Source organism: Ictalurus punctatus, chromosome 9 (genome assembly GCF_001660625.3).
Source record: "Ictalurus punctatus breed USDA103 chromosome 9, Coco_2.0, whole genome shotgun sequence".
In the NCBI taxonomy this organism is placed as follows: Eukaryota; Metazoa; Chordata; class Actinopteri; order Siluriformes; family Ictaluridae; genus Ictalurus; species Ictalurus punctatus.
Genome location: NC_030424.2, coordinates 3,327,340 through 3,344,289, shown reverse-complemented (window position 1 = coordinate 3,344,289; position 16,950 = coordinate 3,327,340). Strand labels below are relative to the sequence as shown.

At 37.3% G+C, this 16,950-nt stretch overlaps 2 protein-coding genes and 1 pseudogene across 3 annotated transcripts; all 3 read left to right on the top strand.

Moving 5' to 3' along the window:
- Positions 1-1,057: 1,057 nt before the first annotated feature.
- On the top strand, positions 1,058-7,927 carry LOC108261458 (E3 ubiquitin-protein ligase TRIM39-like; annotated as a pseudogene). The gene is made up of 8 exons (XR_001811504.3): positions 1,058-1,206; positions 1,589-1,683; positions 2,568-3,124; positions 3,226-3,321; positions 3,444-3,677; positions 3,769-3,907; positions 4,112-4,147; positions 4,510-7,927. The product of XR_001811504.3 is annotated as an E3 ubiquitin-protein ligase TRIM39-like (transcript).
- Positions 7,450-9,961, top strand: LOC108261457 (E3 ubiquitin-protein ligase TRIM39-like). The gene is made up of 4 exons (XM_017462336.3): positions 7,450-7,536; positions 8,398-8,491; positions 8,783-8,818; positions 9,196-9,961. Exons 1-4 carry the CDS (start codon positions 7,450-7,452, stop codon positions 9,744-9,746), a joined length of 768 nt encoding a protein of 255 aa, XP_017317825.1. The 3' UTR covers positions 9,747-9,961.
- An 81-nt stretch (positions 9,962-10,042) lies between these two features.
- On the top strand, positions 10,043-16,477 carry LOC128633602 (E3 ubiquitin-protein ligase TRIM39). The gene is made up of 8 exons (XM_053682897.1): positions 10,043-10,708; positions 10,982-11,067; positions 12,806-13,362; positions 13,462-13,557; positions 13,681-13,905; positions 13,997-14,159; positions 14,363-14,398; positions 14,856-16,477. Exons 2-8 carry the CDS (start codon positions 11,001-11,003, stop codon positions 15,389-15,391), a joined length of 1,680 nt encoding a protein of 559 aa, XP_053538872.1. The 5' UTR covers positions 10,043-10,708; positions 10,982-11,000; the 3' UTR covers positions 15,392-16,477.
- Positions 16,478-16,950: the final 473 nt, after the last annotated feature.

Genomic DNA, 16,950 nt, shown 5'->3' with positions numbered 1-16,950 from the left:
GTTCAGTTGATTTGTTCTCTGCCGTTCTCCAAGCCTTATCATCATGTTTTGCCAAAGTGATTTTGACCATTGTTTTTGCTCTCGACCTCGATTTTCTGCCTTGCCTAGTTTTGTCTGTTTGCCTGATCGCCTGACCCCTGCCTGTTTATCGACCACGGATTTTGCCTTAACCCTTTTGGATTATTGTTATATCTGCATACCTGCTTCTATCTCCGCCTACATAGCGTGTCAGTATGTAAAGTCTCTGCTGCGGTTTATTCCATAATTTAATTATTCTCACTGGATTTTGCTAGTGAGCACTTCTCAGAGTATTTAGGAATGTTTAGAAATGTTTAAAATGATTTAGTTGTAAAGTGTGACCAAATGCACAAACAGATGAATTTGATTGAATTCAATTCAGTGAATTTCCCTCAGGAATTAATAAAGTGATCTATCTATATTGACAGGGATCATATTAACTGTCAAATAAATTTCACAGATGCCGTCCAACCAATAATCCGACCACTCAGATATTAGGCTCATTATTATAACGTGTACAGTTTTACTGAGATTTGGATTAAAGTCAAACAGAATAATATCTATAAGAACTTCATCAGAAATATATCTTTGATAATTGTGGGTTGTGATGACCAGACCAGTAAACTCCTGTAGACTAATAAAAATTATACACACACATTTTCCTGAGTTTGACTCCCTACAAATGTTTTACAAAACACACAAAGTCACATACTGCAGTTTTAATGATGAATTGAAAAGCACCACAAGAGGAGAACCCAAAGTAATTGAGTAAAGTGATTAAAACCCACATACGAATTCAGTCACCTGAAGAACCTGCCAGTAATAAAGTTATAAACACATTTATAAGCTTCATCACCTTTTTCTCTAAAGGCAAAATCACTCTGCTGGTATTTTTCAACTCTGAACATTTTTGACTTTGTTTTTTATATTTCATCAATCAGAATATTCACCTGGATAAAACAACAAGTGTTTCATTAATAATAGTCATTAGTCCATACAGATTTACTAACGTGTTGGTACATGAGAGCTTTTGTGTGTATAAATGAAAGTGAAACCAGACCAGTCTGAAAGCTCACATAGACCAGGAAGACGTCTTTTTTAAAACAAATGCAGAATTTAATTACTACGGATCCAGAGGATCAGAGAAGAGAATAAACAGGACGAGTTTTGATAATGAGAAGAGTAAAGGTATGTACTTTATTTAATATTTTTTCATAGTTCAGGAGTTGGGCCAGGATTTTGGTTTATTGGTTTATTAAACCGAACTGAGTAGTGGTGTCAGATAAAGATGTATTTCTGTACCAAGGGAAAAAAGTGAGAAATTAAATTTCATGCTCAATAAACAAACTTGATAAAGATTAATGAAACATTTAAAAGTGTTCTTTTGTCTGTTACAAGAATGTTACTGAGTGAGGTGCAAACATTCCTACTAACACCAGGAAGTAAGAAACTATAAACTACAGTTACTGACTGAGAGCTGTGAGAATGCTCAGTAAATGGCTGTGATTTATTTTTTTAACCATATAATGTGTGTCAGTGTGTGAACTGAATATTGATTTGTTGCTGGAAGGGTTTTAAAAAAGAGAAGGAAAGAGGACATGGCTGAATATTTATCATCACAACTAAGACAAGGCAGAAGGAAGAGCATGGATACACCTACTGAATGTAAGTTACACAGTTTATACTTGAAAAGATGTCAATTTAACTATATATCAGTTTCTAAATCAGTGATGACCTAATGTGAATTCCAGATAAACCTTAAAGACTTCAGTTCATTTCAAGCTAGTTAAAGCATATTTCTGATTATTAAATTAAATGGTTTTCAGAAACATGGTTAAGAAGAAACCACTGTGCTCTGATGGGATGGTGTCTTGTACTAGAGATGTATCTTTTAATAATCCCACTCCTGCCTGTTCCTGAAGGAATCCTTCCTGCTCTGTTTGGCCAAACCTTACCTCTCTTGCAGTTATTTATCTTTGTACATGCCCTTGAGATTTCCTAATGAACGTGAAGTTGGTTCTGTTTCTCACAATATAAATAAATAGTAATTTAAACCATAGGGACTCTGACCAGGATAAAGATACTAGATAGTGAAGATGAATGAATGAACATGGTAAATGAGTCACGCAGTTCTGCACAAGAACCCACCATGTCCAGTGCGTTTCTATGTTAAAGACATGGTCATTCTTACAAGGTTCATATCTGACTTCCTGCTTCCACCTGCAGAAACGTAAAATCTGCCTGCTCCCATGACTTTGTGTTGCCCCACAGGATCCCAGTCCTGATGCACACTTCTAATACACACCTCATATTTTGTAGTAGAGAATTTTGTCAAACAAATATGATCAAGGTCCAATTTTCCATAACCTTTAAAACACATTTGAGCTCCAACACTTTGTGTGAATGATGTGTGACTAGGAGGCAAAAGGTTGCTGAATATTTGTTTTATAAAATAGTCTAAATTAATACTTTCTTGTTTTGGGGTTGTTATTCTTAAAACATATTTTATTGTATAATTTTTACAATTATTTTCTTAATCTGTCCACCAGTTGCAGGTGAATCCAGCAGCCTCCTGACTGAAGAGCAGTTACAGTGTTCTATCTGTCTGGAAGTGTTCACTGATCCCGTCACAACTCCATGTGGACACAGCTTCTGCAACAGCTGCCTCACACAAAGCTGGGATACGTGTAAACATTATTATTGTCCATATTGCAAAGAGAAATTCACAAAGAGACCTGAAATCAAGATTAATATAACACTGAGAGAGGTTGCAGATCGCTTCAAGAAGAAAACAGTCTCAGATAAGTCTCCGGTTCTTTGTGACTTCTGCACTGGTGTGAAGCAGGAGGCCTTGAAATCCTGTCTGGATTGTGGTGTGACTCTCTGTTCATCTCATTTAGAGCCTCATAATCATGTTCCAAAATATAAGAAACACAAAGTAATAAATGCAGTGGAGAACCTGGAGAAATAGATTTGCCAGGAGCATGAGAGACCTCTGGAGATGTTCTGTAGAGACGATCAGAAGTGTGTGTGTCGGTTCTGTACTGTGACAGACCACAAGAATCACAACGTTATTCCATTAGAGGAGGAGAGTGGACAGAGGAAGGTGAGAGACACCAACATCAGTGTTAAATATTCTCATAAAGAATGTAAATGAATTCAAATTTAGAAGATAAACGGTTGTGTGTTTTTGATTTCTGTGCACAGAGTCAGCTGGGGAAAACACAGACGGAGCTGCAGCAGATGATCCAGGAGCGACTGAAGAAGATCCAGGAGATTAATCACTCAGTAGAGCTCAGCAAAGTGGGTCAAACATGATGTAGTTCATATCTGCTGCATTTTGTACTTTTTTAGTTTTGTAGAATGTAAGGAAGTGCACATCTTCACTGTTAGTTGATGAAAGTGAGATGTTCTTCCTTCTTTAGAGAAACACAGAGAAGGAGAAATCAGACAGTATTGAAGTCTTCACCGCTCTGATTCGCTCCATTGAGAGGAGTCAGGCTGAGCTGCTGGAGGTGATGGAGGAGAAGCAGAAAGCAGCAGAGAAGCAGGCTGAAGGACTCATTAAAGAGCTGGAACAGGAAATCGATGAGCTAAAGAGGAGAGACACTGAGCTGGAGCAGCTCTCACACACTGACGATCATCTCCACCTCCTACAGGTCAGTGTTCCTCTCTCAATCACTCAACCATAATGCAGAACATCACAGAACATCAGCTGAGGGATTTCTCCTCTCTCCTGTTTTACTGTAGATTTATCCGTCACTGTGCATCGCTAAGAACTGGACTGAGATCAGGATTAACACGGAACTGAGTGTGGAAGCTCTGAGGACGGCTCTGTCTCAGCTTCAGAAACTCAGTGTAACTCTGAATGAGAAACTGAAGGAAAAAGGTGAGAAACTGAGAAGTCTGTAACAAGGGAATTATTTTGTTAGAGACAGAATGAAAAGTTATTGATTAGTTTCTTGGTTTATTGATCGATGAATGAAAGTAAATTTGTGTTCATGATTTTTGTAGCCTTGTTGTAGCTTTCTAATTCTAAGTCTACATTAAAAGCATATTTTCTTTAATAAATGTCTTGTTGTGTTGTAATTAGTCTCCACAGAACTGAAGAGGATTCAGCAGTATGCAGGTACACTGCAGTTTCTGTTTCCTATGGGGTGTGTGTGTGTGATATATATATATATATATATATACATATACATATATATATATATATATATATATATATATATATATATATATATATATATATATATATATATATATATATATATATATAATATGGAAGAGTTATTTTTAATAAAATAAATATCACGTACTTATGAAATGTAAAAGCCTTTACCCAAGCACACATTTCCACTATTTATGCCCAATACATATATTTAAATATTCCACAGATCTGCTTAGAAAATGATAATTATTGTGATATACTAGATTATTAATTATTATTATTTATCTGCATACTCATCACATACTGTGTGTTTCTCTCAGTGGATGTGACTCTGGATCCTGATACAGCTCATCTCTATCTCATCCTGTCTGATGATGGAAAACAAGTGACGTGTGGAGACACAAAGCAGAATCTCCCAGACACTCCGAAAAGATTCACTTATTATCCAGTTGTCCTGGGAATTCAGGGTTTCTCCTCAGGGAGGTTTTACTATGAGGTGCAGGTCAGCGGGAAGACTGAGTGGGATTTAGGAGTGGTCAGAGAGTCTGTTAACAGGAAGGGGAAAATTAAGTCATGTAACCCTCAGGATGGATTCTGGACTGTGATTCTGAGGAAGGGGAATGAGTATACTGCTTGTGATGATTCTGGTATTTCCCTCTCCCTGAGAGAGAAACCCCAGAAGGTGGGTGTGTTTGTGGATTATGATGAGGGTCTGGTCTCCTTCTATGACGTTGAGGTCATGTCTCATATCTACTCTTTCACTGGTCAGTCTTTCACTGAGAAACTCTATCCATACTTCTGTCCTTGCCATAACGATGGAGGTAAAAACTCAGCACCACTGATCATCTCTCGTGTGTAAAATTTACCCCTCACAAAATCAGTAGTGTATGAAAAGTCCAGAAGGAAAGATATTTTTTCAAAACAGATATCACTACATGATCATGAATTTTAATATCATGTTCGGGTTATCTGGAGTGTATTGTGCATGTCTATTAAAAATGGAACAATGTATAATAATCCTAGAATTCATGTTTTTAGTAGAGAAATAATTTTATAAATAGGCAGAATCTTCCGTGTATGTGTTTGCATATATATTTTTGTATACAGTGCCCTCCATTAATATTGGCACCCTTTGTAAATATGAGCAAAAATGGCTGTGAAAAATTGTTTTATTGTTGTTGGTTTTTTTTTATCTTTTGTTAAACAAAATTCACAAAAATACTCTGCTCTCATGGATATCAAACCATTGGAGGTTAATCCAAAAATTATCTTTGTTAAATATATGTGTGCAACAATTATTGGCACCCTTTTAGTCAATACTTTGTGCTACCTCCCTTTGCCAAGATAACAGCTCTGAGTCTTCTCCTATAATGCTTGATGAGGTTGGAGAATACATGGTGAGAGATCTGAGACCGTTCCTTCATACAGAATCTCGCCAGATCCTTCACATTTCAAGGTCCATTCTGGTGGACTCTCCTCTTCAGTTCACCCCACAGGTTTTCTATGGGTTTCAAGTCAGGGGACTGGGATGGCCATGGCAGGAGCTTGATTTTGTGTTCAGTGAACCATTTTTGTGTTGATTTTGATGTATGTTGTGGATCATTGTCCTGCTGGAAGATCCAACCACCGCACAATTGAAGCTTTCTGGCAGAGGCAGTCAGGTTTTCATTTAATATCTGTTGATATTTGATAGAGTCCATGATGCCATGTATACTATAACAAAATGTATCCAGGTCCTCTTCCAGAAAAACAGCCCCAAAATATTAAAGAGCCACCATCATATTTAATCGTGAGCATGAGGTAATTTTTCCATATGGCTACCTCTCTGTGTGCACCAAAACCACCTCTGGTGTTTATTACCAAAAAGCTCTATTTTGGTTTCATCTGACCATAGAGCCCGATCCCATTTGAAGTTCCAGTAGAGTCTGGCAAACTGAAGACACTTGAATTTGTTTTTGGATGAGAGTAGAGGCTTTTTTCTTGAAGCCCTTTGGGGGAAAAAAAGAAGGGTTAGGGTTTATGGTGATGTAGGTGACTTCGGATTGTAGTTTCGGAGACTTTCTGATCCCAAGACGCAACTAACTTTTGCAATTCTCCAGCTGTGATCCTTGGAGATTTTTTGGCCACTCGAACCGTCCTCTTCACAGTGCATTGAGACAATATAGACACACGTCCAGTTCTAGGTCGATTCATAATATTTCCAGTTGACTGGAACTTCTTAATTATTGCCCTGATGGTGGAAATGTGCATTTTCAATGCTTGTGCTATTTTCTTATAGCCACTTCCCATTTTGTGAAGCTCAACAACGTTTTGCCGCACATCAAAGCTTACCCATTGTTATGAATGACTAAGGGAATTTGGCCTATGTGTTACCTCATATTTATACCCCTGTGAAACAGGTAGTCATCATTCTGTTAGATTTTTTCAACTCCAACACTTTTTGACTTTGTTTTTTTATATTTCATCAATCAGAATATTCAACTGGTAAAAGAACAAGTGTTTCATTAATAATAGCTTTAGTTCATACAGGTTTACTAAAGTGTTGCTACATGAGAGCGTTTCTGTGTTAATATGTGGAGGCGACTTCCAACATTAATAAGAACTGAGCAAGAAGTGACTTCACAGTGGGAGTATAAGTGAAACTGTCATATACAGTAAAGTAGGCAGAAGGAGATGCAAATGCACTGAAAGTTTATTTTCTAAAACACACGCAAACAAATCCAAATCGTGAAGCAAGATCGTAATCCACAAGCAGGCAAAAGATCAGACGACGTGCAAACTGTATAAACTGGGCAAAACTCAATAGAAAAACCAGGAAGAGAGGAAAGATCAAAACCAGATAAGCAATGTATAAAGACAATGCATAATGTCAGGTACATGCACACTGAGTGATTACTTCACAATGTGAGTGTGATACTGTAGTCCTTAAATTCCGTGTGGAGTGATTGTGTTCAGGTGTGTGTGATTAGAAGTCAGGTGATTGGAAACATGACAAAGTCCAGCTCTGCACAAGAACCCCCCATGTCCAGTGCATTTCTATGTTAAAGACATGTTCGTTCTTACAAGGTTCATATGTGACCTCCTGCTTCCACCTGCATGAACGTAAAAGCGGCCTGCTTCCATGACTTTGTGTTGGGCCTCACAGTAACCCATTGGGGGCCCAAATGTGATCAAGATTAATTTTCGTTAACCTATTACCCACTTTTGAGCTCCACACTGTGTGTGAACGATGTGTAACTAGAAGGCAAAAGGTTACTGTCATGATTTCCTCTCAAGCTAGCGCTGTAGCATGCACCGTGCTCGGAGACCTGAAGCGCAAGCTCGAATCTCAAGCCAATGCGCAAGCTGTTAGCGAATGCACACTTTTGGGTCTTCAGTGACATTGACCTTGTTTACTTTCTACATGTGCTTTTGTTATGTTTTTTTTTCCTGTCTCCGCACCTGTCTTGTCATCGGTTGTTTCCCATAGGTGTGCCATCATTGTTTTCAGCTGTCTTGTGTTTCAGGCCTGATTATGTTTGTCATTTAAACCCCTTGTGTCTCTTTGTTCCTTGCGTAGTACTGAGTGTATTCTCCTAACGAAGCGGTTGTTTTGCATTTAGTTTCATTGTTTTGATGTTGTTTCTCAGTTCTCAATTCTGATTCTAGCCTTGCCCTATTTATGCCTGTTTTTGACCACGCTGTTCTTACGTTTTGGATTTGTATGCCTGTCTCTCTTTAATAAAATTTTTAACTGCACTTGCATCCGTCCTGAACCTCCATTATGTGGATTACGTGAAAGTTACTTAATATGTTTTACAAAATAATCTATATTAACACTTTTTTATTTACATTTTTATACTTAATCTATCCACCAGTTGCAGGTGAATCCAGCAGCCTCCTGACTGAAGAGCAGTTACAGTGTTCTATCTGTCTGGAGGTGTTCACCGATCCAGTCACCACTACATGTGGACACAACTTCTGCAACAGCTGCCTCACACAAAGCTGGGATACACGTCAACATTATTATTGTCCATATTGCAAAGAGAAATTCACCAAGAGACCTGAACTCAAGACTAATATAACACTGAGAGAGGTTGCAGATCGCTTCAAGAAGAAAACAGTCTCAGATAAGTCTCCGGTTCTTTGTGACTTCTGCACTGGTGTGAAGCAGAAGGCCTTGAAATCCTGTCTGGATTGTGGTGTGACTCTCTGTTCATCTCATTTAGAGACGATCAGAAGTGTGTGTGTCGGTTCTGTACTGTGACAGACCACAAGAATCACAACGTTATTCCATTAGAGGAGGAGAGTGGAGAGAGGAGGGTGAGAGACACCAACATCAGTGTTAAATATTCTTATGAAGAATGTAAATGAATTCAAATTTAGAAGATAAACAGTTGTGTGTTTTTGATTTCTGTTTTTGATCTCTGTAACAAGGGAATTATTTTGTTAGAGACCGTATGAAAAGTTATTGATTAGTTTCTTGGTTTATTGATCGATGAATGAAAGTAAATTTGTGTTAATGATTTTTACAGCTTTGTTGTAGCTTTCTAATTCCAAGTTTACATTGAAAGGATATTTAATATAATAAATGTCCTGTTGTGTTGTAATTAGTCTCCACAGAACTGAAGAGGATTCAGCGGTATGCAGGTACACTGCAGTTTCTGTTTCCTATATATTATATATATTATTTAAAAATATATATTTTAAAGTTCTCCCCATTATTTAATTAGTATCTTTAGTACATCTTCCTATTACCTCCATGCACTAATGCACTAAACATAATACTCTATATAATTTTCTATGTTGGGAAGTTTGTTGCTGCATTTCTTTAGCTGATAAATCTATCACGTACTTATGAAATGTAAAAGCCTTTACCCAAGCACACATTTCCATTATTTATGCCCAATACATATATTTTAATATTCCACAGATCTGCTTATAAAATGATAATTATTGTGATATACTAGATTATTAATTATTATTATTTATCTGCATACTCATCACATACTGTGTGTTTCTCTCAGTGGATGTGACTATGGATACTGATACAGCTTATCCTCGTCTCATCCTGTCTGATGATGGAAAACAAGTGACGTATGGAGACACAAAGCAGAATCTCCCAGACACCCCGAAAAGATTCACTTATCATCCAATTGTCCTGGGAAATCAGGGTTTCTCCTCAGGGAGGTTTTACTATGAGGTGCAGGTCAGCAGGAAGACTGAGTGGAGTTTAGGAGTGGTCAGAGAGTCTTTTAACAGGAAGGGGAAAATTGAGACATTTAAACCTCAGGATGGATTCTGGACTGTGATTCTGAGGAAGGGGAATGAGTATACTGCTCGTGATGATCCCTGTATCCCCCTCTTCCTGAGAGAGAAACCCCAGAAGGTGGGCGTGTTTGTGGATTATGATGAGGGTCTGGTCTCCTTTTATGACGTTGAGGCCAGGTCTCATATCTACTCTTTCACTTGTCAGTCTTTCACTGAGAAACTCTATCCATACTTCAGTCCTTGTTTGAATGATGGAGGTAAAAACGCAGCACCACTGATCACCTCTCGTGTATCAAAGACTGAATAAGTTCTCACCTCATCTATTCAGTAATGTATGAAATGGCCAGAATGGAAGACACTGCATCTCTTTTTTCGATTTGTAAGTAAAGTTGTGTAAATGTTTTTCGTGTGCTTTTCATGTGCTTTTTTGTTTTTTATTTTTAATAAATTTGCAAAGATTTCAAACAAACTTCTTTTGTGTTTTCTTCTGTTTGTGCTTTTTCCTCATTGCATATGTATTTGTGTTGTTATTTTCTAGTACAAATTGTATATTATAGTAATAAATCAGCTAATCAGATTGATCAAAGCTGGTGACGTTTGACTTTATGACTTTATGCATTTTTTTGCAACACCCATAAAAAGCTCTTCTAGGTGTCATCACCTTTTTATCACCTTTAACACAAAATCATTTTGTTAGACACCCTTTGACATTACATTTTATATTTTAGGCCTTCTAGTGGACCTAAATGTTTCATACATCATACATTATGTGTTTGTACAGATAAGATTAAATGGTTTTGCATTTTAAAACAGGATCCACCATCCCTTGTTGAGTGAAAGTAAATATTTCATACATCATACACTATGTGTTTGTACAGATAAGACTAAATGGTTTTGCATTTTATAACAGGATCCACCATCCATTGTTGAGTGAAAGTAAATATTACATACATCATACACTATGTGTTTGTACAGATAAGACTAAATGGTTTTGCATTTTAAAATAGGATCCACCATCCATTGTTGAGTGAACGTAAATATTTCATACGTCATACACTATGTGTTTGTACATATAAGACTAAATGGTTTTGCATTTTAAAACAGGATCCACCATCCATTGTTGAGTGAAAGTAAAACCAGACCAGTCAGAGAGCTCAGATCCACCAGGACAACTTCTGTTTATTATAATAGCTGAAAGTATTCGCTGTGTATATAGTGGAACTGAGAGGTGTATAAATCTGAGCAGTTTTGAGATAGAGAAAAGTTAAGGTATGTATTTCATTTAATTTTGTTTCATAGTTCAGAAGTTCACAGTGAACTGAGTAAACAGTATCAGATGAAGATGTAGTCCTGTACCCTGGGAAACAGTCAGATGTTATTCTACTGATGTATAACACTGGTGATGAATGAAAAAAATATATATTAAAGATTATTACATTTACTGACTGAGACTTTTTGAGAATGCTCAGTGAATGTCTTACAATATGATGTGTGTGTCGGTGTGTGCACTGAATAATGTTTCTTTCTGAAATGGTTAAACAGGAGAAGGAAAAAAAAAGACATGGATGAATATTCTTCACCACAAGCAAAGAAAGCCAGAAGGGCTACATCACATAGAAGTACTGACTGTAAGTTACACAATTAATACATGAACAGAAAAATTTTCATTTATAAACCTCATAGTTTTGTATTTATTTCTTAGACAAACTACTTATAAAGTACCAAATAAACCATTTTTCATGCAACGGTTTAGCGGCTTCATTGTCAGTGAAGTTCATCTTCTGAAACCATTGTCAGTCAGTTGAAATATCCAGCATTGTTCCAGCAAATAAGTTGATGGAAAAAATAAACTCACGTTTAACATCATGTATTTAAAAAATTTAAAGAAAAAGTGCCAAATGATGGTGTCGGGGAAATTAGACTGTTTATACAGGAAGCACCAGAAATGTGAGGTACATACGAGCAATGTAGGTGCTTCACTAAATTAATATCACAAACTTTCAAATAAAGTCAAACTGATTAAAATATTGATTTAAATGTGTGAAATAATAATCCATGTATTTGTTTCTGAAGGCTTAGCTCTTAATAGTTTGGCTTCTCGGAATGCTAAAGTAACACAATAAAGAGAAGAAAAACACCAACCAGCTATTTGACTAGAAAATCTCATTCTAAACAGAGACAGACAAAATGGTATGTTTGTATGAGTGGGAGAAGCAGGGACTCAACAGCTCAGTAATATTAATTATCTTGCTACAAAGGCGAAGAAGTCAGAACAGTCGGTTGGTTTTGTGCTGCATTCGACTCGCAGTCCCCTCCAAAAGTATTGGAACAGCAAGGCCAATATTACTGTTTTTATAAGATAGTTCATTAGGAACTGAAAGCTGACATTCTGATCTATCATCTCATATCCATCTTTTGATCTCAAACCTAAATCTCTTCAAGGTATAGCAAAAATAATAGAATTGGCCTTGCTGCTCCAATACTTTTGGAGGGGACTGTACTGTACCTCAGAAGCTGTAAGCTGGAGCTCAGAATTGCATTTGCTACAAAGAGGGGGAAAAGTTAGCTGTGATTATTGATATATTATATTTTCCTTCTTAAAACAGTGAAGTGTAGAGTCAGTGTTCTCGATTTAACAAGCGAATATGGTCTAAAGCTAATGCTTACATACGTTACAGTGTTACGAAACACAGGGCTTTGGAGACAGGAAGTAAATGCAGGAGCGAAGTCTTTATTAACAGCTCAACAAACACTGAACAAGGAAACACGGTCTAGCCAAATCTGGCTTTAAACAGGAACACGAGAGCAAACTTGGAATTACGACCATGTTAAACGCTACTATGTCAAACATATACAAAAACTCAAGAGACATTAGGATAATACTGCGCAACGTGCACACCAACACGAGGGCTTTAAATAACGAACACAATCAAACTAAACCATGGCACCTGGGGCAAATTAAAGACTTCCTCAAACATAAACCAATATTCAAACAGGAAGAGAACGAACCAAAACTAAAGTCACGTGTCCACTCCACCCAGTTCAGTCACTTGTATGCGTGCACTTAGAAGCCGCGCCGCAGTGCCATCCGCTGGCGATGGCGTAACATACAGTATAACTCATTTTTGAGGTAAGAAGTGCTGCTTTGTTCAGTGCTGCTGCTGTGAGCGGCCATGTTGATTTGACGTCACTTGCTGAACTTGGAGGAACTCTGAATTAAACCCACCATGTAGAAATTCTGAGCTGAGCTTGCATTTATATTGGTTTTATCTGCAGATTGGGAATTAAGGGTTGAACCTGGAGTGATTGGGAAGCCAAATGTTACTTAGTATTTGTTTTACAACATTTTTCATTTATATCCACCAGTTGCAGGTGAATCCAGCAGAGTTCTGACTGAAGAGCAGTTACAGTGTTCCATCTGTCTGAAAGTGTTCACTGACCCTGTCACAACTCCATGTGGACACAAGTTCTGCAACAGCTGCCTCACACAAATCTGGGATACGAGTCAGCATTATTATTGTCCATATTGCAAAGAGAAATTCACCAAGAGACCTGAACTCAAGATTAATATTACACTGAGAGAGGTTTCAGATCGCTTCAAGAAGAAAACAGTCTCAGATAAGTCCCAGGTTCTTTGTGACATCTGCACTGGTGTGAAGCGGAAGGCCTTGAAATCCTGTCTGCATTGTGTTCTGACATTCTGTCCGTCTCATTTAGATCTTCATAATAAGATTATAAAAAATAAGAAACACAAAGTAATAAATGCAGTGGAGAACGTGGAGAAATACATTTGCCAGGAGCATAAGAGACCTCTGGAGATGTTCTGTAGAGACGATCAGAAGTATGCGTGTTGGTTCTGTACTGTGACAGACCACAACGATCACAACGTTATTCCATTAGAGGAGGAGAGTGGACAGAGGAAGGTGAGAGACACCAACATCAGTGTTAAATATTCTTATGAAGAATGTAAATGAATTCAAATTTAGAAGATAAACAGTTGTGTTTTTGATTTCTGTACACAGAGTCAGCTGGGGAAAACACAGACGGAGCTGCAGCAGATGATCCAGGAGCGACTGAAGAAGATCCAGGAGATTAATCACTCAGTAGAGCTCAGCAAAGTGGGTCAAACATGATGTAGTTCATATCTGCTGCATTTTGTACTTTGTTTAGTTTTGTAGAATGTAAGGAAGTGCACATCTTCACTGTTAGTTGATGAAAGTGAGATGTTCCTCCTTCTTTAGAGAAACACAGAGAAGGAGAAATCAGACAGTATTGAAGTCTTCACCGCTCTGATTCGCTCCATTGAGAGGAGTCTGCTGGAGGTGATGGAGGAGAAGCAGAAAGCAGCAGAGAAGCAGGCTGAAGGACTCATTAAAGAGCTGGAACAGGAAATCGATGAGCTAAAGAGGAGAGACACTGAGCTGGAGCAGCTCTCACACACTGACGATCATCTCCACCTCCTACAGGTCAGTGTTCCTCTCTCAATCACTCAACCACAATGCAGAACATCACAGAACATCAGCTGAGGGATTTCTCCTCTCTCCTGTTCTACTGTAGATTTATCCGTCACTGTGCATCGCTCCACACACCAAGAACTGGACTGAGATCAGGATTAAAACTGAACCGAGTGTGGAAGCTCTGAGGACGACTCTGTCTCAGCTTCAGAAGACTCTGAATGAGAAACTCAGTGTAACTCTGAATGAGAAGCTGAAGGAAAAAGGTGAGAAACTGAGAAGTCTGTAACAAGGGAATTATTTTGTTAGAGACAGTATGAAAAGTTATTGATTAGTTTCTTGGTTTATTGATCGATGAATGAAAGTAAATTCGTGTTAATGATTTTTGTAGCTTTGTTGTAACTTTCTAGTTCCAAGTTTACATTAAAGCATATTTAATTTAATAAATGTCCTGTTGTGTTGTAATTAGTCCCCACAGAACTGAAGAGGATTCAGCAGTATGCAGGTACACTGCAGTTTCTGTTTCCTTTATTATACATTATACTAGTTAGTCATTTTTAGTAAAAAAAAAATATATATATATATATATATATATATATATATATATATATATATATATATATATATATATATATATATATATATATATTTCCCATTATTTAATTAGTATCTTGAGAACATCTTCATATTACCTCTATGCACTAATGCACTAAACATAATACTCTATATAATTTTCTATGTTGGGAAGTTTGTTGCTGCATTTCTTTAGCTGATAAATCTATTACGTACTTATGAAATGTAAAAGTCTTTACCCAAGCACACATTTCCATTATTTATGCCCAATACATATATTTTAATATTCCACAGATTTGCTTATAAAATGATAATTATTGTGATGTACTAGATTATTAATTATTATTTTTTTATCTGCATACTCATCACATACTGTGTGTTTCTCTCAGTGGATGTGACTCTGGATACTGATACAGCTTATCCTCGTCTCATCCTGTCTGATGATGGAAAACAAGTGACGTGTGGTGACACAAAGCAGAATCTCCCAGACACTCCGAAAAGATTCACTTATCATCCAATTGTCCTGGGAAATCAGGGTTTCTCCTCAGGGAGGTTTTACTATGAGGTGCAGGTCAGTGGGAAGACTGAGTGGGATTTAGGAGTGGTCAGAGAGTCTGTTAACAGGAAGGGGGAAATTGCACTTAAACCTCAGGATGGATTCTGGACCGTGGTTCTGAGGAACGGGAATGAGTATACTGCTCGTGATGATCCCTGTGTCTCCCTCTCCCTGAGAGAGAAACCCCAGAAGGTGGGCGTGTTTGTGAATTATGATGAGGGTCTGGTCTCCTTTTATGACATCGAGGTCATGTCTCATATCTACTCTTTCACTGGTCAGTCTTTCACTGAGAAACTCTATCCATACTTCTGTCCTTCTAATAATGATGGAGGTAAAAACTCAGCACCACTGATCATCTCTCGTGTGTAAAATTTACCCCTCACAAAATCAGTAGTGTATAAAAGGTCCAGAGTGAAAGATATTTTTTTCAAAACAGATATCACCACATGAGTAATGATCATGAATTTTAATATCATGTTAGGGTTATCTGGAGTGTATTTTGCATGTCTATTAAAAACAGAACAATGTATAATAAACCTTGAATTCACCTTTTTAGTAGAGAAATAATTTCCTAAAAAAGCATTATTTTGTTAGTTGAAGTGTGTATCCTAACATTATTCTACTGTGAGAATATACTTTGTGTGTGTTTGCATTTATATTTATATAGTTTTAGGATAGAACATTGTGTGCATGTTTTTATGCCTCATTTCCATGAAAGGAGAAACAATCGTAGCCTTCTGAATCTGCCAGCTTGACCAGTTAATTAATCCTCTCAATTAACTGTATAGTTAAGAGTCTAAAATGATTTTATGATTCATACTGGAAAAGGAACATGTAGAAGTTTAACAGAGTTTGAGTACACCATTTCTAACAACAGCTAGTTAGAGCCATCTAACACAAGCTAGCTAGATAGCTAAGAACAGCAACACAACATTGACACTCTTCATGCTTGAATTCTGGTCAACAAATATTATTATTGGTTGTTTTTTTGTTTGTTTATTTGTTTTTATATAAATGTAGCTGATATAATTTAGCTGATATAATTTAGTTGGTAAATAGATCAGCCAGCTAATTCTTGTATTTTCTGTTCAAGGGTAACAAGACTAGTGAGCTAATTTACTTAGGCTACCAAGCTTGCTTAGCTAAAAGGAAAAATTTTTAGTAGACTCTGATAACCTATCTTATATAAATTATTAATTTTTAAAGAAATAGCTAGTCAACATATTTGACCAGTAGTTTTTTCAGCTAGTTGTTTTATATGTTAAAGTTCTGTCACCTCTGTCCTCCATTTTAGGGTTTTCAATATAATGCAGCATCTGTCTTGTTTAACAGTGTAATTGTGGTGTGGGTGGTGTATAAAACTTTAGTGTGCTTTATATTGTATGAATTGATGGTATTTTATGATTTACTGTTGATTTTTTCATCACTTAGATCTGAATAAAAATCTTTCACACAGTTTGTGTCATGTCACAGATAACCAGTAACTTGGTTTCCCAGGAGGCACCGCTAACTACAAACATGGTCGCTGAGGACTACACCTCCCACACGCGCACGAACTCGCTTTCTCCGGAGTTCTAACGACACACACCTGCACCCAATCTCACACACACACACAACATAGTATATAAGAGACTTCGAGAACATTAAGACTTCGCAAAGTAAACGTTCAGTTGATTTGTTCTCCGCCATTCTCCACCGTTCTCCACGCCTTATCATCATGTTTTGCCAAAGTGATTTTGACCATTGTTTTTGCTCTCGACCTCGATTTTCTGCCTTGCCTAGTTTTGTATGTTTGCCTGATCGCTTGACCCCTGCCTGTTTATCGACCACGGATTTTGCCTTAACCCTTTTGGATTATTGTTATATCTGCATAACTGCTTCCATCTCCGCCTACATAGCGTGACAGTATGTAAAGTCTCTGCTGCGGT

What these genes read in the sequence shown, in the direction of transcription:
- LOC128633602 (XM_053682897.1), top strand. Translation starts at nt 11,001, where the DNA reads ATGGATGAATATTCTTCACCACAAGCAAAGAAAGCCAGAAGGGCTACA. An exon ending in AGGAGAGTGGACAGAGGAAG is followed by an intron (nt 13,363 to 13,461) that starts GTGAGAGACACC and finishes TTCTGTACACAG; the next exon opens with AGTCAGCTGGGGAAAACACA. An exon ending in TGAGAAGCTGAAGGAAAAAG is followed by an intron (nt 14,160 to 14,362) that starts GTGAGAAACTGA and finishes TGTTGTAATTAG; the next exon opens with TCCCCACAGAACTGAAGAGG.
- LOC108261457 (XM_017462336.3), top strand. Translation starts at nt 7,450, where the DNA reads ATGATTTCCTCTCAAGCTAGCGCTGTAGCATGCACCGTGCTCGGAGAC. An exon ending in AGGAGAGTGGAGAGAGGAGG is followed by an intron (nt 8,492 to 8,782) that starts GTGAGAGACACC and finishes TGTTGTAATTAG; the next exon opens with TCTCCACAGAACTGAAGAGG. An exon ending in GAGGATTCAGCGGTATGCAG is followed by an intron (nt 8,819 to 9,195) that starts GTACACTGCAGT and finishes TGTTTCTCTCAG; the next exon opens with TGGATGTGACTATGGATACT.